General features: G+C 38.2%; 1 protein-coding gene across 5 annotated transcripts in view; it reads left to right on the forward strand.

Annotated features, from left to right (window-relative positions):
- The window catches only part of Aldh1a1 (aldehyde dehydrogenase 1 family member A1), a 123,078-nt gene that overhangs the window by 95,632 nt on the left and 3,549 nt on the right, over positions 1–23,897 (forward strand). For 4 of the 5 annotated variants that reach the window (XM_036207311.1, XM_036207337.1, XM_036207319.1 and 1 more), the window contains 9 exons: positions 197–337; positions 2,501–2,630; positions 4,102–4,163; positions 5,872–6,000; positions 7,466–7,579; positions 11,958–12,060; positions 13,655–13,839; positions 17,874–18,038; positions 20,158–20,315. In XM_036207311.1, coding sequence (XP_036063204.1) covers positions 197–337; positions 2,501–2,630; positions 4,102–4,163; positions 5,872–6,000; positions 7,466–7,579; positions 11,958–12,060; positions 13,655–13,839; positions 17,874–18,038; positions 20,158–20,315 — 1,187 coding nt within the window. Of the gene's footprint in view, positions 1–196; positions 338–2,500; positions 2,631–4,101; positions 4,164–5,871; positions 6,001–7,465; positions 7,580–11,957; positions 12,061–13,654; positions 13,840–17,873; positions 18,039–20,157; positions 20,320–23,897 lie in introns of those variants that run through there. The other variant, XM_036207342.1, reaches the window with a different exon arrangement.

The raw sequence follows: 23,897 nt of genomic DNA on the forward strand, positions 1-23,897 counted from the left end.
TATAAATATTACTCAATTACTCAAGAGAAAACATTTCTGCATACTGTGGTGCTGTGTGTGGAATGTTCTGGACTTTGGGCTAACATAGGCCTAGCTTCTGTTTGTGAGGACTGTGTTCTACTTTATGAAGTTGTGACATGGTGCTTGCACATCTAGTGTTTTGAACATCCTGAATTGAATGCTTTGTGATTTCCAGGCAGATGTTGACAAGGCTGTGACGGCTGCAAGACAGGCTTTTCAGATTGGCTCCCCATGGCGCACCATGGACGCTTCAGAGAGGGGGCGCCTGCTGAACAAGCTGGCTGACTTAATAGAAAGAGATCGTCTGCTGCTGGCTGTGAGTATTAACCAATGCCAACAATAAGATACACAGGAGAGTTCCCAAGAGCACTCACTGCTCAAACTAGCCAGTTGATTTACTTAAAAGAGCACATGGACAAACATCCTGAGCTTTTCTCTAGAATTTCTCAGAGCCCTTGCCGTGGACAAATGTTCCTCTAACAATGTCCTTGATTTCTCAAATTCATTCATCATGGAGTATTTTAGAGGGAAATCCATGAATCTGTTGAAAGTGCCAAAATATTGCTCTAAAACAAATTTTATTTATATCCACCCCCAATTTTTTTTTACAATGCCTCCTTCTCCTGCCGTACATCTGCTGACAACACCATAGCAAAGAGAAGTGATTTTCATTTTCATGGGTATAAAAGAATTAACAGATAGAAACCAGATTTAATAGTGAGTAGAATCATGCTTATTTGGGGTGCCTACGCCTTTTCATTACTGTGGCTAGATATGTCAGCAAGAATATGAATGGGAGTGCATGCACTTGTCTTCTGAGTTATGCATTTTAGTAAATCCAACTGAAAATGACATGGTTCCCAGTTAGATTTCAGACGACATTTTATTATCTTCATTTTACTACAAGCATTACCTTTTTTTTTTTTTTTTTTTTTGGTTAAAAAAAATCACCATTGCCTCAAAGATGCTAAATTTTTTCAAAATATATATTTTAAAAAATGCAGTCAATAGTTGCTGTGACAAAACCACACCTTCTCAATATTCTATAAAAAGAAAACAGTTTTCCAAAACCACACCCCCTCAAATTCTAAAAAAAAAAAAAAGACAGAGAAGTTTTTCAAAACTTGCCTTCTCTCATCTGTCTGCGGTGTGAAGTGTTAACTACCTCTGCCGGCTTGAAATGTTGCAGAGAATGAAGAAGATACACATAAAATCAGGGGGTATAGATTCTTGGGGAGTGGACAATATAAATCGGAGGAGGAAGAGCTTTAGCTATTAGATGATCAACATGTAGAATGTAGGAATCCCAGGAGACCTTATAGTCTGAATGAAAAGAAAAAGAAAGGAAACACTGCAATCCCAGAAGCCCTGGAACTTTATATTCTGACTGCACAAATAGTTATGACCATGTTGCCTAAACAACAGTCACTGAAAACTGCTGAGGAAAATCTATAAATCCATGGTGAAAGATGTAAGTGTTACATGTGGATGAACAGACTTTCTGTCTGCCAAGAATATGACAATGATAACTCAGGCATCAAGAATGCCTGCAAACACCAAATTGTCTCTACCATTGGCTGGCAAGTGAGATCCTGTTAGAACTCTCATATGACAAGGAGACTACAAATCATCGTCACAGCTGTGCACCTGTGAAATGTGCCTAGTGTACAGACACAGCTTAGTTGGAAGGAATTCAGAATGTGACAGAAAGTGCACAGAGTCAGACAATCAGAATCTTATTATCTCCCCTGGCAGGACCTTGCTATGTGACCTTAAACAAGTCATTGTGCTCTGTTTTAAAATCAGTTTAGTTGAGATGATTTGAGATTCCATATAATTATAAAGCTCTCTTACATAACTACTGAAAATATTGACCATATATTCTTTTAATTTATTTTTTATTCCTATAACATTCCATACATTTATAAAATGGATATTGATCATACCCATCCACAACTATTTCCTACAAATTCCTCCTCGTGCCCTCATGCTACCTACTTTTTGTTATTTTGTCTTTTTTTCCCCCCCAGAGCTGAGGACCGAACCCAGGGCCTTGCGCTTGCTAGGCAAGTGCTCCACCACTGAGCTAAATCCCCAACCCCGCTACCTACTTTTTACACCTTCTTTTTACTCTTATAAGTAAATTTTGGAGTCCAATTATGTTGCTCATTCATACATGAGTATATGGTCATCATTTTTATTTGTATTTGTGTGTGTATGAGTGTTTGGCCCTCATGTGTATCTGTGTACTATGTGTATGACTGCTGCTCTCAGATGGTAGGAGGAGACATAATACCACATGTAACTAGGATTGTGGATGACTGTGAGCTATTATGAGGGTGCTGGGATTGAACTAGGTCTTCTGGAACAGCAGTCTGCAGTCTTAACCACTGAGCCATCTCTCCACCTCCATCGAGCAATGTTCCTATTCTAACATTCCTACTGAGATTGTAGACTGTGGTTTGTGTTGGTTTTTTAGACAATGGAAGCCATGAATGGTGGGAAAGTCTTCGCCCATGCATACTTGTCAGATCTAGGAGGCTGCATAAAAGCACTAAAGTACTGCGCAGGCTGGGCAGACAAGATCCATGGCCAAACAATACCGAGTGGTAAGTATACCTAGGAAAATAGCAGGGATGGTGAGAGAGGCAAGGCTACCATTGCAGAAATGATACTTTCAAACTCTGATAAAGATGTCAAACAATAAGGCAAGATTATTTTCTCCTTGACTTTGAAAAGCCACATTTTGAAGAAGAAAATTCTATTGTGTCAGCATGTCTTCTTGTTATCATGAGAAAAATAAAACTGTGGAGAGTGTAGATAGCATTAAAGTAAGAATGTTATCATAGAATTAATAAAAAATTCAAGTGAGGTGTCTAAATGCTCAAACTTTGCAGAGCTGGCAACTGAAATGACTTATTTGTGTTTCATTTCCATAACAACATTGATATTCTTCCTATAATGTAATTGTTTAAGAAATGTCATCCAGAACGAGGCAGGTATGCTTATCTGTACCCTTTTAAGCTCAGTGTTTTTAAACAAACTAATTTATATTAACATGTTTCAAAACACACAAAACAAGATGAAAACATATTTACTAGCTGAGTTCAAAGGTTTACACTGAAGTGTTTGTGCAAGTGTTACTCAGGGTACATACAGCAGAACAGACACATGAAAAATATTTGAAGTGGAAAAAGATAACTGGGATGACTTCAAGGACTTAAATAATCTACTTCCAGTTCTGACCCTAATATGCACTTCTTAACTGGAGGATTCAGTTTGAGAGGTGGTCATCAGGAAGTAAGAAGGAGACAACAGAGATACCACGAATGGGGCTCTTTTGTGGCTCCAAGTCCACTCTTAGGAAACACAGAAGCTTCTTAAAGTACCCACAGGTCTTGACAGAAAAAGTACTGGGGTGGTAGCAGTGGGCACCCGTGAGAAGGAAGCCAGAATAAAACACAGAACAACAAAATTCTCAGGGTAACCACATCAAAGCAAGGCACAGGAGTAGGCCAAACCCAGACGGAAGAGAACAAAGTTTCACTTCAAGCACTTGTTTTTCCTTGACTGAAAAACATGCATTTATGTTTGATAGGCAAAAGGAAAACCAACTATTCCAAGTCCGTAGAAAAACTGCTTACTCTGTGGAAACATTTTACTATTTTAAATCATTTACCATCTCAAATTTGGTGCTCCTGGGACATTTGAGATGCTGGGAACATTTGCGTGTGTCTCTGCCCTTACCCAGAGAGGTCCTCACCTCTCAGCTCCATCAGCATCACTCTGTGAACAAGGGTGATGTAGATGGCAGCCATCTTGGAATATGAAGAACAGAGAGAGTTAGCTGCCTGTCAAATCTTTCCCCATCTTGTCATTTATTTTCATGTATCTCAGTCTCTAGATTCAAACTGCTGTTTGAGGGCTCCATCGTTTATGTTATTAACCTTGTAGAGAGGATATTTAGTTTCCCTTTTGCTACTCACTGTGGGGATCCTCTAATACCAATCTCATATCATCCTGCCATGGGTGTATCCCACATTTGTCTTTAATGAATGGTGTGTCTACTCTGTTTTTCAGATGGAGATATTTTCACTTATACAAGACGTGAACCTATTGGGGTGTGTGGCCAAATCATCCCTGTAAGTTCTCCTTCATGACTCCCAATGGGGGAAAGAAAGCTGTAATTCCATTTGATCTGAAGCCCATGACCACATGAGTAAAGCATATATGATGGTTATATGTGAAGTAAATTCAGTAAGCATGACAGCCTGAAGCACATATTCCTGTAACTGAGCATCTTGGATAGGAGCTAGCTGGTTCAGAACCCCCTCAATACACTGCTGTACCCTTTGAGAGTGTTTTAATGTTGCCTAATAAGCGCTAACTTTTTATTGCATGGATTGTTTTGGAAATTGTGCTGTGTTCTGGTTTCACGAGCTTTGCTTTATAAGTATATGACAAGTGTTTGTCATGGTTCATCTATGCTGGGACATTTCAGTGGGACACAGCATGGCCCAGTACTCCCAGAACTTCCGTCTCCTCCTTGAGACTTCCCACAGTGGACAATAACTACAGCAAGATTGCTCAAATCTTGGAAAATATCATTTGATTTAAATGAAAGTAATAATCTCCATGACAACTGGAAGAGTGTGTGGCCTGTATTGTACCTTTAAATAGCAAGTTTGGGTACTCAAAATTCTGACAAAAAATCATGTTCTGGTTGTAACCAGATTTCCTCCAAGATTAACACAAAGCACTGGTCAAAAATAGCTGACGTAGTTTAAGAAGATAAGTCAAAAACAGTGAAGGGGTTGAAGATTTAGCTCAGTGGTAGAGCGCTTGCCTAGCAAGCGCAAGGCCCTGGGTTTGATCCTCAGCTCCAAAAAAAACCAAACCAAAACAAAACAAAAAACCAGTGAAATGCCCCAGAGTTTTCAGAATGACAGTGACTCCTGTTTAGTATGATTGATGTATATCATAGAACTGTTTAGTACTTCAAAGGTTTTAAAATACACTCGGACACAGCTACATCACTCTAGCAGCTAAGACTATTGGTTAATTTAAGCACTAGCTTCCCCTGTTTTGTTCTCTTGTTCTGGGAACCTAATGCTGGGCCTCACACATGCTAGACAGGTGTGTGCTTTGCCACAGCCCTGGATTTCTCAATTAATCCTGAAGACATCATCTAAATAAAGTAGAGAGGTCTCTTTTCAGGACTCACAGGTGGTAAATGCATTACATAGAGACGTGGTCGCATATCTTATTTCTTACAGGTAGCCTGTGGGTTTGCTGAGATCCAAACTCAAGAATTCACTCACTGGATGTGAACTTCCTTTACCTTTAACAATATTGTTTATCTTGGGCTAAGCACAGCTCTGTGTTGTGGAGAACACATGCAATATTCCCATGACCTGGTGTCAGGCTCCAGGATCCAAAAAGTAAAAATGAAGTCTCCTAGGCATTATATATACTAAAAGATATTATAATTGGGTAAATTCAATAAATGTGCTCTAGGGACACATAGGGAGAGAATGTCATGTGTTTTAAACCATTTGTAACCTTTGGCATGCTTAATTGTATAGAAAAACATAAAAGAATGTCTTCCTTATAGAATAAGAATTCAAAATAACAGGACTTGACTATAAATTTGGGAGTGTTTTCTATATGGTTAGTGCAGAATATTTATTATTTACTAGTAGCTTTATTGTTTAGCAATAAACCTAAGTGAGATGTGCCAGACACTTACACAGAACTTAGGGGTTTTTATTCCACATCTAGCAGGGCTGGTTGTTTTAGAAACTGGTTTGAAACAATGTAAAGAGTCCATTGTTCAATTTTGCTCTCTAGTGGAATTTCCCGTTGGTCATGCTCACTTGGAAGATAGGCCCTGCCCTTTGCTGTGGGAACACCGTGATTGTCAAGCCTGCAGAGCAGACTCCTCTCACTGCTCTTCACATGGCATCTTTAATAAAAGAGGTGAGTCTCCAGAGTCAAACGTGAGGGGTCCCCCATTTGACTTACAGGCCTCATTCGCGCTACTGTGAGCTTCTCTGTTCACACATGGCTCCTGTCCAGTCATGCAGATGAAAGCTACAGAACTAGAGGTTGGGACCTCTGTCAGCCAGCGCAATTGTGTCTCCACCTAAATAATGACAGAGGCTTATAGCGAGTCACCTTTTAACCTGTTGCCTCTGTTGTTCAAGTCTCGTGAACATAATTCCTGAGGAAATATAACATTCTTTCACTTGCTGAAATACTTGCTGCCATGGCTGCACTTATAACTGGCCTGGTTGCTTCTGTGAATTCCTACAGTTATTTTAGTTTGAATATGGCTGAAAGTTAGAGGCCACTGTGCCAATACACTTGTGGTAATATTGGGCGTATTTGCATATTATGCAAAGACTACATATAGCTGTTCATAGTCACTTGTCTATCATAGCTTCATTTTCGTTTTCTTTCATGTTCAAAGTGCAAAGAATACAGGACACTTATATTTAAATAACCAAAATGTGTGATTTCAACCTTTAAAAACAACTTATTGGTTTGGGACCTTAATATCCTACCAAAAACTCAAAAGGGCAACCTAGAATTTTGAAATCTGAAACAATGTCTTCAAGATATTTTTCATTTTATATTAAAATGGACAACATTTTTGTCAAGATGAGGCATTTTGATGCAAATATCTTGAAATTTTAATATATCCATCAAATTAGTGACTCTGTCTTTGTTGCTTTCAGAGGGGTAGGAATCACGCTGCACTACCGTCCTGGGAAGAGAGGCTTTGCTTATGTGATGTTTGACTGATTAAATGATACCTCTTGGGGTGTGTAACTTAGCTGCTCTGCCTGGGAAGTCAACAGTGAAAAACTGAAAAATGTGACCACTCTTTAGATTTTTATCTTTGCTGATGGTACTGAATGCCTTCTTTCTATAGATATAGTTTATCATACTTTTCTGGATCCTTTCTCAGAAGAATGTGTCCTTTCTGACATTTGGTAGAGCTAATCATTGGAGCTACAATCCATTGATGAAATATTTGGATTTGGGAGAAAGTGGTTCTCAATAATATCACCTTTGAGTACATTTTCATATGGAAAAAGAAAAGAAACAGTAATAATAAAGAACAAATATTTAGCCGACGGCAGTGGCACACACCTTTAATCCCAGCACTCGGGAGGCAGAGCCAGGCGGGATCTCTATGAGTTCAAGGCCAGGCTGGTCTACAGAGTGAGATAGGCCTCAAAACTACACAGAGAAACCACGTCTCGAAAAACCAAAACCAAAACCAAACAAGCAAACAAAAAACAACCAAATATTTAAGTGAAATTTTCTTAGTAGAAAAAGTCATAAGGTTAGAATAAGGAAACAGCTTCTGTCATGTACTCGCCTGTGTTACAAATTAAATTCTTCATCTGTTGACTGCTTGCCTCTTAACTTGCAGGCAGGGTTTCCTCCTGGTGTGGTGAACATTGTCCCTGGTTATGGGCCAACCGCAGGGGCAGCCATCTCCTCTCACATGGACATTGACAAAGTGGCCTTCACAGGATCAACACAGGTAGTGTCAATCTCTGAATGCCTCATCTCTAAGGAAAAAAAAGCATGCACTCCACAGCTGTTTCTCAGCCAACACTTCTTAAAACAAAAGTGGCTTCAATGACTTGTTATTTATTCTATCCTTGAAATATATTTATCAAGCACAAGTGGGTGAATTTAGGATAAAAGAAAATTTTCAATGTGTTTATTACTATCTCTTAGAAATATAGTCTCTGAGCCAGGCGGTGGAGGCCCCTGCCTTTAATCCCAGCATTTGGGAGGCAGAGGCAGGCAGATCCAGCCTGGGCTACAGAGTAAGTTCCAGGAAAGGCACAAAGCTACACAGAGAAACCCTGTCTCAAAACACCAAATATATATAGTCTCTGAGCCTGTCAGATAAATGGTAAAGTATCTGGTAATTATATATATATATATATATATATATATATATATATATATATATATATATATATAATTCAACCACAGTGATTTATATGAGTGAATATAAGTACAACCACTAGATTAAGAAAATTAAATAGTAAAATTTCACCCTTATCGTCTTACTTGGGACTGTCTACCCATCATACCCTGAGAGGGAGACAAATTTCATTTCCTTCAGTGTTTCTGCTGGAGAACCTGTGTTCTGTTTGCTTGATTTCACCATGGATTGGCACACAGTTGAAAACCAGGAACCAGCCCCCAAACACTACAAGATGTGGTAGGTAGAGGGAAAAACAGGCTTAGGAGATATAATTCTGGATATTACATGATTTTCTATGATAAACAAAACATGTAGAAATGATGCACTTTTAAGCAAAGTCATGTTTGAGTCACCCTACTGGGTCGTCTACCACACTACTCATTATTCGACAGAAAAGACACTGCATGCCTCATCAGTGTGGGTAAAAGGTGAACAAGAATATACCTTACTAAGCAGCCAACACCTACATATAAGTAGGATGGAGGAGGTGTACAGATATTTATAGGAGGTGAAGGAAAGGAAAACTCACCTGAAGCTAGATGGGTGCCAGAACTTGCTGGGGGTGTTGAGGAATGGTTTCTGTTTTAACTACTCCAGGACTGAGAAGCAAGAAGAACATTCTTCAGAATGAGCTGAGGTTAATTTGATTTTCTTATAATCACAGTTAGTTGCTTCAATATTTTATTAAACTTCACAGAGAGTTGAACTGATAAACATTAAATTCTATTTTTATCCTATTCTTGGCCTTCTAGAACACATTTTCTTTGTTTTTCATGGACAATAGAAAAATAGTGCATGTAGAAAAATTTGTGATTGAGATTTTTTTTTAAATATTGTATTCAGGATTTTCTGTGGGGTAAAAAGATATGAGGATGTCCACAGCATGCTGATAGTTTCTGTAATGGTGATGATGTAGGTTGATATCCTACCAGGGAAGGAAAAGCCAGGCAGATAAAATCTTGGGATTTCCCACGCCCTGCCATGGGGAACCCATGTTCATATCTAGGTCCAAATCCTATGCTGACTTCTCCAGTCCATCTGTGCTGAAGGCTTCTGGTCCTGACCTCAGATGTACCATGAGTGCTCAGTTGTTGTAACTGATCCTGAGTCATGTACCAAAATAAACATGTAAATTAGGAGATCAGGCAGCATCTGGGCTCAAATCCCAAGCTAACTCTCTAAGTACTATGCCTCTAAAATGTTAGGTATCTTTGCCAAATTTGACTTTATTTAAAAAGCAGGCTGCAGTATCTTGCTTTAGTCAGTTTTACATAATAAAAACGAGAGCCTGTAGACTAAGACATTTAGCAATGCTCTGAGAACTCAGAAAATGTCCTGGATACTTATGTTTTCCCAGGTTTGGGTTTGTTTGTGGGAATCTGCTCTTCTCACCTGACTCCCCAGTGTTCCCACACTGTCTTGTTACTCCTATCTGAAGTTCTAAGAAAATCATGAATTAAACAATGGTTCCCTCTGTGTTCCCACAGTCTGAGGGTCATAATCATGAGCCACATGTGTCCTTGTGGCATTATCTCTTCCTCTTGTCTGGCTGGTCTCACAGACTCTTCTGTTCAGGGTTAGCCAAACAATGGTGACCAACTACTTCTAAATAACAAAATGATAATAATATGATTTTAGAAACCACAATGAGGGAAAACAGCATTCGTCCAACGCAAATGCTCTGTGAAAGCTTGCTTATTCATTTTTCTCAAGGTTTGTTACCTGACTTATACTAAAGGTTCTGGGCCATGTTTATAGAAGCAAATGATAGATTGCATCTCTTATGATCACAGTAATAAAACAGTCTAGCAAAAATTTTAATATAATTTAGATGTTAAGAATTTTAAATAATTCATTTTTAAAAAGAACTGTAACCACAATGTTTAAGACGTATTTTCCCAAACACTGGTCACCTCTGCTTCACACAGAATGCAATAAGAGGATGAACAGTTTGGATTTTTGCCTTTCTCATTGTTTTCTTTGGGGAAATAAAAGTTTACCTTTTTGAAGTAAGGGGATGAAATCATGAGATAAAAATTACGTGCTTGTTTTCTGAGTCAAACAAGCTTCCAATTGTCTACCTGGATGTGCAACATACACAAAGTCTTTATTCCTCCCTCATATTTCAGCGTTCCTATTCATTCCTTCACCACATGTAGCTTTAGAAATTTTCTTCTGGCCTTACTCCATTAACCAAGACAAAAGTTAGCTATGCGAGCAGAACTTTCCTACTAAACTGATTAGGGAACTCCAAAAAGATAAAATTAGTTATATAGAAAATAGAAATGCCTTAAATGAAAACAGTCACGAAGACTGTGCCACAGAGACTCAGCATGGTTGCACACAGCACTGCCCCTTGGGAAGCAAGGCAGGAAGAGGAGCACATGTTTGCAGTCAGACTGAGCTACACAGGGACACACGGTCAGAAGTCAAGTAAAGGACAAAAAGGAAGGAAGACCATAGCGTGAAAGAGATTTAGGGAAGGCAAATTTCAGGGCTTCCCCAGGACATGACTGGTTTTTGTTTATTTCTATTCATCTAAGCTCGGGAATTAGATTTAGACTTATAAAATTATTAATAAAATGAAAATCTTAGTAGAATGATTATCTTTTTTTGTAACACATAAGTGAAATGCAGTATCCACACAAAAATGATCTCTACATTTGGATGCAATAGGAATGTTCCATTAAAATCCAACATGTAAAATAGCACAAGGAACACAGGGAGTTAAAGAAGCAGAATATAATGGGAATCTCAAGATACCAGGGTAAAGATCTTTACAGCAGAATGTGGTTGTGGTATACATAATGAACTACACGTCATTGTAAAAGCTGGATTGAGAGATGGAAAGCAGAAACTATTGTTTAGAAAATAACTTTCAGTCGAAAGAATCCAAAAACAGGAAGCAAAATAAAAATGAAATCAATATTTCTTTTTAGATGAAGGAACTAGGTAAGGAAGAAACCAGAATGGCAGGATCCCAACTCAGGGCAGGAGGCATACGGAGCTCAGAGCCAGTATCTTTTCTTCTGTGTCTACTGTGTAGAGTGAGTGACATGTGTAGGAGAAACAAGAGCACAGTACCCAAGAAGGCAAGGCAGGAGGGGGACCGAGATCCATTAACAACTAGCATATTGTGATAAGTACACAGGGATGTAGAAAATGGCAGTCTGGGCTGGAGAGATGGCTCAGCGGTTAAGCGCACTGGCTGCTCTTCCAAATGGCCTGAGTTCAATTCCCAGCAACCACATGGTGGCTGATAACCACCTGAAACTCAATCTGGTACCCTCTTCTGGCCCACAGGGATACATGCAGACAGAATACTGTATACATAACAAATAAATAAATCTTTAAAAAGAAAGAAAGAAAATGGCAGTCTGTTGGGAAATATTTTGCAGATATGTATGATACCATTTAGGGTATTCCAGGTGCCTTTTTATATGCTTCTTTGGGAAACAAGGGAAAAAGAATCATGCCCATCTAGAGTTCTCAAGAAGAGCTCAAGGAGAATCTGTGCTAAGAGATGAGCTCAAAGAAAGGAAGAACTGAGCTCTCTAAAAGTCACCAGATGATGAGAAGTCAATACTAGAGGTATTTCAGGATCTTTCTGATAAAGTACAGAGCAGAAATTCTTATGAAAATGAAAATAAACTCTTACCAGCCCACACATGGAAGTCAGCTCTCAGAGTTGCTGTGTTTACTCCCATGTCCACGAGCCTTTTCTGACTTGCCTCACATTTGCAGAATTGATGGCAAAGGCTTTTACACCTGAAGGTGCCAGATCTTGAGCAACACCATTTTATGTTTCTTCTAAATAAAATTAAATGGTGGCGCAAATATCCTATAAGTGGAAAGTATTAAATGAACCTATCTACATGGGAACAAACTAATCTTCCTCCTCTGTGATATTTGATTTCAGGTTGGCAAATTAATCAAAGAAGCTGCAGGGAAAAGCAATCTGAAGAGGGTCACCCTGGAGCTTGGGGGAAAGAGCCCTTGCATTGTGTTTGCAGATGCTGACTGTGAGTACAAGTCCCCTGTTAGCATCTCACCTTCTTCCTCCTGATGCCTGATAATGTCATAGTCACCTGAAGTCTCAAAAGTGACTTTGTCTCAAGGTGTAAGGAATGAAGTAGAATCTATTGTGACTCTGGAAACCTTTTAAATCGTCCCATACATTAGATAAATTAAACAAAATAAGATTAAGATTTTGTCCTGCGTTGGAATAGCTTGCTATTTCCCATTGTCAATCTGAGGTAGTATAAATGGACTGTGTCTAGGGTCTGTGATGCGATTTTGATAATTCCATATCTTTCTATCTTTAATTGTGTTGAGGACATGAGATACTTGAGACATTTGGAGCCAAAAAGAGTATAGCTGTCAGAAATTTCATAATTGCTTTCTACCTTCACTCAGGATCATTTATAAGAAGAATAAATAATATTAAACCTGTCTAAATAATTTCTCTGTTTTTCCAGTTAATGTTAGTAAATTTGAAATATGTTATCATTAGAATGTGACCACACCCATAAAATTGCAAACCACTCTGGTTTTACTAACAAATGAAATCCTCGGGTTACTTCTTACATAGGAGTCATTTCACTGAAATTCATAGTCAAGCATTCCTTTTACTCTCTCTTCAACAGTTGCATAATTACAATGAGATTATAAACACACGTAGTGCATGAAATTTGCTATTGTCAATGTTGTGATCCTCACTGGAGATTTTAGAACTTACTTCCTGGTGGCTAGTCAACCACAAGGTCCCTCTCTTATCACTCTCTAAACTCTCCTTGCTGTAATTGAAGCAGTTACTATTGGCTCAGAGATTGACCCCCATTTCAATAATATTGAATAGAATAATTTTCATTTAAAAAATTTACACACACACACACACACACACACACACACACTTTTTTTTTTAGAGCCAACAGTATTCTAGTAAAAACTATAGGCACACTGTACCACATAAACTAAACAGTGAATTTATAGGCATGTATGACACAGGCTTTAGATAGATTGGAAGGGTTTTGCTAGAGGAAAATCCATATGGTGAACAGTGGTTCTGAATGCTAATAGGTTCTTGTTGTTATTTTCAGAAAGATAAATTTTCCCATTGACCAAAGTATATGAATGTCTTGAGATTATTTAAGGCAACAGGTAGTTCATTTTTCATTTTTTCATATCTAGTTAGAACCCGTATCTGAAAGTAATCAGAAATAGCTCATTCCTTGGAAAGAGTTATAAAATTATTTGCTGGGATCAAAGGCATGTGCCACCACCGCCCAGCATATTTGGTGATTCTTCTTTTTACCATATCACCATTTTTCACCTGAGAAAAATACAGATTTTAAAATTTTATTTTGATTTAGATGTTGTATATATGTGGGGGGGGGAGCATGTACAGATGAGTATGAGTGCCTCTCAAGGCCAGAAGAGGGCTTCAGGGGTCCTGAGGAAGCAGCTACAGGAGACTGAGACCCATCCCTCATGGACACTGGGAACTAACTTCTATACATTTGAAGAGTTCCAAGTGCTTATTACCACTCAGCCATCTCTTTAGTGTGTATGTGTGCACAAAATATTTCTTCCCTAATGTGAATGTTTCCTTTGCAGTGGACATTGCTGTTGAGTTTGCACATAATGGAGTGTTCTACCATCAAGGCCAATGTTGTGTAGCAGCATCCAGGATTTTTGTTGAGGAGTCAGTTTATGATGAGTTTGTGAGAAGAAGTGTTGAGCGAGCTAAGAAATATGTTCTTGGAAATCCTCTGAACTCAGGAATAAATCAAGGCCCTCAGGCAAGTATAAACTAAAAAGAGATAAGCATTTCCAATACAAGAATAAAGAACCACTTAGAACTAATTTTGATAGAGTTAATGTTACCTTTTAGCTATGCACTTTCCTAGTGGATATTATTAGTCTGATATCAAATAAAAAGAGGCTAATTCCCAATAGTAAAGAAATTATTCTAATTTTGTGTTGATAAAATTTTTTAGATGTCTAGAAACAGTTTCTAATTTCTCCTTCAAAATCAATCTTTTACTTCAGCAAAGATTCTACAAGTATAAGCAGTCAAGCACTCCTGAACCCACTGCAGGGGCCTCAGTTTCTCTAATGTAATGATATCATAAGCATTCTTGAAGATCCTTGCTTCTGGGCTTCTGGCATGCTTCTTCCTGTAGTTATCAAAAGCCAGGCATTCCTGGAGGGGGTGGAGGGGGTGGGGGTGGGGTGGGGGGGACCACCACTCTGAGTTTCTTCTGTATAGTTAGATCCACTGTAAATATGAATGTCTTAGTCTCTCTCTCACCCAATGTAACCTTTTCATCTTGCACAGCTTTTGTTTATGCTCTGTTATGGTCTGCTCAAGTATTTGGGTCTTTGATTCTGAATTCACTCCTGCCTCTAGATCCTTCTTTTAAAATAGTGATCCTCCAATGTAACATGAATCTTAAAGAGTCTTATTAATAAAACTCAACCCGAGGCCAGTTATTGGGGTGACTGCTGGAAGATCAGAGAAGCAGAACAAGCCACAGCTATCTCACCTTGCTAGTTCCTCAGGTGATCTTGTTTCCTCAGGCTGGAAGCTTCTGAGTCCTCCTCCACATGAATCTCAGCTGAACTGTGTTGCTCCAAAGCTTAAACTAACTACATGCTTTTTCCTCTTTAGTTCCTGGTCCTCATGCCTTATATACCTTTTACTTTCTGCCCCCACTTCCTGGGATTAAAGGCATGGGTCACCATGCTTAGCTGTTTCTAAGGTGGCCTTGAACTCAGAGATCTGGCTAGCTCTGTCTCCCAAGTGCTGGGATTAAAGGTGTGTACCACCACCGCCCAACTTCTGTTATGGCTTACTCTTCCCATTTTCTAGCCACCATTTCTGGCTCTGTTCTAGTGGCTGTCTGTTCTCTGACCACAGATATGTTTATTTCGGGGAACACACAATATTTCAGGGAACACAATACCCACCACACTCCAACCCAAGGCAGTTGTGCCCACCTCCCACAATAGGGGACACTGAACTTATCTGAACACAGATTAAGTTGTCACAACAAGGTGAAAAGGATCTTGTAGCTGAAGTCTCTTACATTTAAACTAATCCATTTGTGTTTAGCCACATGGCTTGGTACCTTTTCTCAGTTCTGCCTTCACCTCTTGCTGTGTCTGGCTGGCGACTCCTGGTTTAGCCTTCCTGCTCCCAGAATTCTCCCCTTTGCTTATCCTGCCTATACTATACTTTCTGCCTGACTACTGGCCAATCAGCATTTTGTTTATCAACCAAATCAGAGCAACACACATTCACAGCATACAGAAGACATCCCCAGCAGGATCTATTCACATTTGGTGAGCAGAGGAAGGGACTCTGCTGAACATCCAACAGTGAACAGGAACTCTAGGGACTGGACATTGACCTTGGAGCTGTTATTCTTTCACATTAACTATGATACACTGTTTCTCACTATTGAATTGGAACAAAACCTCATTCTTGAGTTATTTAATAGCTATGGACCAAATTCAATTAGGAAAAAACTTAGGGAACATTGCTACTAGCTATCTGTTGAGAGAGGACCTTGAAAAAGCCATAAATCCCAAAGAGAACATAGTTAGTGGTGTCTTACAATTTATCATATAGATAACTTGGAAGACGCTCTTAGCATTTCTTCTTAGTCAAAGTACCCATGTAGGAAATACATAGGACAAAAGCAGTGCCCCGAGATAACTGGTAAGTGAAGGAATTATCTGCATCATCTTGGGCTCATTATATATTTTTAGTCATTGATTTCAATAAGTCTATAAAGGTAATTGGTGATTTTTATGATTGTTAATTCTCAAATCCCTATTTGAGTTGATCTGATAGTAAAAAAAAAAAAAAAAGATGTAATTCTTAGTATTTTTATTGTGATCGCTTCTCTTTCTAAATAAATAGGTATAAATATTTGGTTTCCAGAGATGAACTTGTATCTTTTTTGTTTATATGATTTTCCAAAACATAAAGCCTAAGGAATCAGAAAATTCCCATAGTCAAATAATCAAATCATATATTTTACTACCATTATAACATCATCGTGACATTTACCAATTCATAGACTGTTCTGATACCTGAGTACTATTATTAGTCCTATGATCTAGTATGATATACCTTAGCATTTCTTCTTTCTGAAGCAAATATTCAAGGACCAGATTCCCTAGGAGTGTTCTTTGGTCAAAGACAGAGGAGCATTGTGAGTGGGGAAATATATCTTGAAAAAAAAAAAAAAGAACTGAAAATAGTGATTTTTGAGAACATACACTGAAAATTTCTGAGACTAGAACAGAGATTTTCATGGAGTTAAAGGATCCCTGACTGTACTCCAACTCCAGAATATCTCAGTTAGACATATATCTACATAACAACTTAGCCTGGCTATATTGTCTAGTATGAAGTAATATCAGTGTCTTGACTTTTAAACCAACCCCTGGGATTTCACAATAGACTATAAATGAAAAGATTATCTTTCAGGAATGTTCTTTTAAGTATTGCTTACTAAAGATTTTGGAGCAATAAGTTGGCAAATACTATGCCAACTTTTCTCAATTTGTAACTAATAGTAGCCAGCATTTACTCTAACTGTAGAGGTTGAGTTAAGTGCAGATCGAAAGCACATCATACAAGCTTTTCGGATCCTTTGAATACTGAGAAGATTGGCACAGACCAACAACATAAAAACTGTCAGTGTCAACTCAAGGCAGAAAAAAAAAAAAAAAAAAAACAGTCCCAGACCTGACCCCATTTTTTACTCCCTTGATCTCTAATTGTTCCATTGAAGTGAACCCAGTCAACAACTCAGGCAGGCTATTTGCACCAATGATCGTGAATATAAGATTTACTCAATAATTCAACTCCCCCTACTGTGAAAACTAGGATAATAGGAAACCCATACGTCTCAGCAAGTGGGTTAAGTGTTCAGAGCTTCTAATATTGCCAACCAGAAATTTGATCTCTTTTTAATTCTTTCTTATGTAAAATATTATTTAAAACATGATGCTTCTGTGATAACTATCATGTTATTTAGACATGGTCCATTTAATGGAGCAGGAAGTTGTTAACCATTTTCTTATTAGAAACTGGGATGCAACTTAATGCATTGAATGGAGCAAGATCCCAACCTGTGATCATACATGGTATGAAAGGGCAGCCAGACCAGTAGAATGACCCAAGAATAGGCAGATTCCATCTCTGGAGAATAAAGGTCTCATACAGGCAAAAGCATTTGTTTCTCAAGTGACATACCCACTGGAAATGAATCAAAGCCCTCCTTTTCCCATCACTCTCTTATCTCAGTAAGGACCAAGTTTCTAGGCATATGTGCTAAATCATTAACAAACTTCTTCCAAGGTGAATAAATGACAACAGCTATGTAAAAGCTTTGTATATTTCCACCTTGCCAGTTGCTGTGATTAGTAAATGTACTAAGTTTACAAACCCTTAAGCTGTCCATCCTAAGAAATTCAGAGGAAAGACACACCCAAGATTGAAGAGAATGAGCTGAACTTCTGCCAAACTGACAGACTTAAGAGAGTATCCTAGATGTTGGTATCATTTAATGCAGCAATTTGCAACCTGTGGGTCATGACCACCAGAAAACGCATATTTCTGCCTGTCTGAGGAACTGAGACACTGCTTAGCAGCAAAATTGCAGTTATGAAGTAGCAATCAAAATAAATTTGTAGCTAGGGTTCCATAAGACCATCAGAAATATGTGTTGTCCAATGATTGTGACCCATAGGTTGAGAACCACTGATTTAATGATTTTCATTTATTTTCCTTCTCCTTGCAATTTCTTTCATCTAGATTGACAAGGAACAACATGATAAAATACTTGATCTTATTGAGAGTGGGAAGAAAGAAGGAGCCAAACTGGAGTGTGGTGGTGGACGCTGGGGGAACAAAGGCTTCTTTGTCCAGCCCACAGTCTTCTCCAATGTTACCGATGAGATGCGCATTGCTAAAGAGGAGGTAATGCTTCTATGTGGTTCTGTTTCTGGGCTTGCCATGTTCTTCTGTGTTTAACTTTTGTGTCCTCCTAAAACTCTCAGTTCCTTGAATAGCATTCCCCTGATACAGTTGATGATAAAAATCTTAAGTAATTTTTTATCAAGACTAATTAATCAGTGAGGAATCCAATGGGCCTATGAAAAGTTTGTTTCAAACACAGAACAAAGTCCACAGCGGCTTTTATAGATGCTCCATTCACAGCCTTAAAGGAATGGGAGAGGACCCTGTCATTTGTAAAATAGGAATAAATGTGCACGTGTTGTGTTACATATGCCAGGCACTGAACAACATACATTGAATGATCTCAGTTATAAAAAGAACATTAAAAATGTGAACGTCACAGAGACAGAGTGGACTGGCTTTGTAGGGGAAGTGGAGCTGAGTTCTGGGGAGCACAGCCTATGTAGGCCCAATAAATATGGTAACCAGATAAATCACATATAACTAAAAGGAACTAGTGTGCAACTGAAGTAGTAATATACATCGTGATTATGAAGGCTTTTGCTATATGCAGAGATATGAGCATTTGCCTTAAACAATGAAAGTGTTATGAACTACACACAATAAGAAGATATTGTGACTCAACTATACAGAATCATAATTTCCCTATTCAATGAATTTATACTCATGTCCCTGATATGACAGAAGATTGAGAGGTTATTTTCTTTACCTCTACAATGTCAGCAAATAAGGAGAAAAGGGGAAGATTCAGCTTTGCAAGAAGAGGAAATAAATATAAACAACAAAAATAAAACACATGTGTGTGGATCATCCAACACACTTAGATTATTTGTGTCAATTCACTCCTCAACTGCTTTTGGATTTCTGCACTTATTGGACAACTCTTCTTTGATTACAGCTGTTGTTCTTGTAGACCTTGATTAACACAGGTACAAGGACAGAAAAGCAGAAAATCATATTTATCCATGAAAGCATTTATTATGTCCCTGTACTGTGCTCACTAGAACAGCTCATTTGCTGCTTCAAAATGGAGCCCAGAGCCTATACTGTGTCAGTTACGTTGCTACATGTCCTAGCAAACTCACTTGTTTCCCAGTTACAGTATTCACAGTGTTTTGCTTCACAGTTACAAGGTCATAAAAGAATTTAGAACCCCAGCATCTGCCCCAGCCTTCAGGGAATTGCCATTAACTGTCCCACATCACTCAAATAGACTCAGAACCAGAAAACCACTTGACATCTCTGAGTTTTTGCCAACAATGCTCATATTTCCCAGGAAAATATACTAACATTCTAAGAAACCTGTCTTTCATTTAATTTTGATTACTATCCTTCCAAATACAGAAGTTTAATATCTATGAGAAAACCAGTTGTTTCTTCTTACCTGTGGGGTGAGACACAGACTGAGTTGTGTGGGAGCTTTATTGACTAGATTCCAGCAGAAATGAAAGACTGGCTCATACTGGAGTAATCAAGTGTGATGATAGTCACTGCCAGGGACGTTAGGCTTTACTTAGTGTAGAGTGATTCTGGAATTAGGCTTCTAGTAATGAGTCATTTTGTTTGGTAATGGTGTATAGTACTGAGTAACAGGGGAATAAAAAAGCATGTGCTATATTACACAATATTTATAAATACAAAATGATGCAAATAGAGTAGAATGGCTGATACTTAAATCAAAGAACACTGGTGTTTAAAGCATAAAAATTGTTCTCAATCATTATCTATTTGTTACTCTTAGAGCAAAGGACTGTTTTCTTGGTCTTTCTGTCTTGTACAGTAACTTGCACAATGAAGAAAACTAGGCTTAGAGTTTAAGATGTTTGAAAGGAAATGATGCACTTAGTGACTTGATGTTTGGTCCTTATATTCTGGGCAGTTCTATCACAGCATGTAGGAATAAACGCTGCCATGATGATTGGTATCTGCTACACAGAGAATGTCACACATGACCACAATATGTTTCCATGTTCACTGGTCATGGCCATTTGTTTTGATCCTTACATGTAGGTCTGACATGAGAAACAATATCTTAGCCAATGCACAATGGTTTCTAGGGAAATATATGCAGTGTATTTAAAATATACTGTTAATCTATTTTTGTGTCAATCTTGTGTAGATATTTGGACCAGTGCAACAAATCATGAAGTTTAAATCTATAGATGATGTGATCAAGAGAGCAAACAATACTACCTATGGCCTGGCAGCAGGAGTCTTCACGAAAGACCTGGATAAGGCCATAACTATGTCTTCTGCTCTGCAGGCTGGGGTAGTGTGGTAAGTGCATCTGAAGTAAGGGGTGCCCTTCCTGTATCAGCCACATGGGCAGGCTGAGTTGACCGCCTCCAGACTTGAATTTTTATTTGAAATTATCTGACTGACTAGAAAAGTAATTGTCTTATTTTTTAGGGCAAGTTAACTTTATCCAACTTTTCCAAGTTACCTGTCTTAAACATTTTATGGATGTTACTTTGTACATTGTAAGAATTATTAGATAATTCCAAGGCATATGGCACTATTTTGAACAATGGGGATAAAAAAAAATCGTTTTCAAGTTTAATTACATTAGACAATGTTTTGGTGCCTTATGCCTACCAAAAGTTAATATTGTTGTTGCTGTTGTCATTATTATTTCCCACAATGAATTCTGGACCTTGTGCTTTGCACAGTCAAGGCAAGTATTCAAACCCTCAGCCCCGTCTTCAGCTTTATTATACATATAAAATGTTAAACTTGAGCTTATTGAGTTGGTGAGTCTGGTTTTGAACTCACTCTTTGATCCAGATTAGCCTTGTACTTGCCATCCTCCCGTTTCAGGCTCAACAGTAACTGGGATTATGAGTCTGCATCCCAGGCAAAGTGGTATTCAACTTATACAGTAGACTCTTACTCTGGGATTATTTTTTTAGATATGTTATATTTTAAAAGAACATAATAAATTTTGTGAAGTAATTTTCTCTCACTTTTGACCTAGTCTGTTCTTTGAATTTTGTAGTTTAACTTAGGTAATTCTCAGGCTGTGCCTCTCAAACTGCTGCTTGGCCCAGCCAACTCTATATCCTCAGCAGCCTTTTCTTCACCAATCCTCCCTTCTCTCAGTCCTGGCTATAGCACAAGCTTATTTCCACTCTCTCAGCTAGTCCAGTTAAGGAAAATCAGACACTGAAAAGCACCCTAAAGACACAACCAAGCAATTCTTTACCCTCTTGATGGCTTGAAAAATCTTTCCTTCTATCAAAGGAAGTCACTCATTAGTCACTATTAACTCAAAGTTGCAATATGTTTCTCCTATTCATCATTTAAGCTTACCTGAAAACTACTATTTATTAACTGTATCTGTGGTTAAAAAACAGGAATTTGCTGAGGTTAAGGAATTCATCAAGACCATGCAATGACCAGCAGAGAAATAGCCAGGACGTCACACCCTCTAATAAGTCCTCTTACAATCAGACACACAAACATACACATAATTCATACATACATACATACATACATATTACAAAAATAGGGGAATGGAGCTGGAGAGTTGACTCATCAATTAAGAGAACTTCCTGCTCTCGCAGAAGACCCAAGCTCAGTTTCCAGGACTTGATTGGGCAACTCACAACCACCTGGAACTGATGTTCCACCTGATACATTTTTTTTTGGTCTCTGCAGGTACCTGTACACACATAGTATATGTACATACACCCAGGAACACTCACATGCCCATAAAAATAATAGGAATATTCAACTAATAAAATCTATGTGAATATCCCATAATCTGAATAACTTCATAGCTGAAGTACTTGTGGTCTCTGCAGATAAGGGATTCTCAACCTGTGTCTGCTGAGAGCTTATATACACATAACCTGGGTCTAGGGCAATGGCTCAGCTAAGATGGAAATGATGTGAACACAATTCTCAAAAAAATTACAAAATTCTCAAAAAATTAATTTAAAAAGAATAATTTGAAAAACAAATCATGAATTTTATGTTACCCTTGACTATGACATAAATGAAATAAAAAATTAATTAGTAAAAAATTAAGAATGCAATCATGGAAGATATCCAATGTTTCCCTCTGGCCTCCAAGTAAACACACACACACACACACACACACACACACACACACACATACACACACACACACACACACAGAAAAATGTATACATGTATCCACCACACAAATACATAAATGAATGAGTTAATAAATAAATAAATACATGTAACATGATTTTGACCATAGAGGATATTAGTCAAACATCTCAATATATCTTGGGTTTGACTCTGGTCATAATTCATTTAAAAAGTACTTTTTAAATTTCCATGTAATTATATTATTATTTTAGAATATATAATTACTATAGAATTAGCACTAAGCACCAGTTCAAAGTCTGTTGCTTCTTGTTTTGACTTTTATTGTTTTCTGATCTGTCATGAAAACAATCAAATTCTTTTATCCGTATGGTAAATATGACTATTGATTAATATATATTTTTCCTATAATAAGCACACTAGTAAATTTAGTTACTATATCACATAGGTTCATTACCTACACTTACTTATTATATATCACGTACTTCAAATAACATGTTTTCTGCATCATCTGACAGAGATCAACAGCCCCGTAAAACACCACTTTCTCTAATATAATTTCTATAAAAGAATTGTTTACAGCCTGCAAACGACACTGTCACCACCCCTCCGCTCTTGCCTTGATCTTCTGTTGAGCCGCTCTTTAATTCTAGGCCTGCTATTATAATGCATTTCTCCATAGAAACACCTGATTTTTTTTAAATAAAATCTTATTAAAATGTTAATTAGGTCCAATTTCTGCCAACACTTTTGAGTAGTCAATATATCGACCAATTAATGAAACTGACTGTGTATTATGACACTCATTGCAACTGCTAAAGAAGGTTGATTTCAGCCTGGTTAAGTCCATCAGCATTATAAAGCTGCCTACTGAAGCAACAGAGAAATCCCAGCCTCCAGCAAAATAGACAACTTCTTTTCACTGCACGTTGGCTCTTTCCTCTGTTGTGATTCAGACGAATCTGGCTTTATAACTTTTCACACTTAAAGTGGTACCATTTATTTGTTTCTAGGAAATACATACATTTGCTTTCTGCATTCTAAATTATGGCACTGCTTTTTTTAAAATCTTATCCCAATGAGTATACTATAGTACAAATTCTAATTAGTCTTGATTAATAAAAACCTGGAGTCAGATATAGGAGTTAATGCTGAAAGATCAGAGAGACAAAGGAGCAAGCCACAGCCACTAAATGGGCCAACTCCTCAGTCTGAAAGGAGGCAGGCTCCTGTCTCCACCCACTTTATATTCCCCTCTCTGCCGATCCATATCACTTGTCTCCACCTCCCTATTTGCTGAGATTAAAGGCATTTGCCTCCCAAGTTCTGGGATCAAAAGCATGAGATCCCACATGCTGGGATTAAAGGCATGAGCCTCAGCAGGGCGTTGGTGGTGCACAGAAGCAGAGGCAGGCGGATCTCTGTGAGTTCCAGGCCAGCCTGGTCTACAAAGCTAGTTCCAGGAAAGGTGCAAAGCTACACAGAGAAACCCTGTCTGGAAAAAACAAAAAAGAAAAAAAAACAAAAAAACAAACAACAACAACAACAAAAAAAAAACAAAGGCATGAGCCTCCACTGCCTGGCTCTGTTTCTCTTTTAGACAGAATCAATCTCATATAACCCAGGGTAGCCTTGAACTCCTGATCTTCCTGCTTCCTCCTCCCAAGTGCTGGATTAAAATGTGTGCCACTACTGCCTGACCTCTATGGCTAACTAGTGTTTAGCTCTGCCCTCTGATCTTCAGGCAACCTTTATTTATTAGAGCACAAACAAAATATCACC

This window comes from Onychomys torridus, chromosome 1 (assembly GCF_903995425.1).
Source record: "Onychomys torridus chromosome 1, mOncTor1.1, whole genome shotgun sequence".
Classification (NCBI taxonomy): domain Eukaryota; kingdom Metazoa; phylum Chordata; class Mammalia; order Rodentia; family Cricetidae; genus Onychomys; species Onychomys torridus.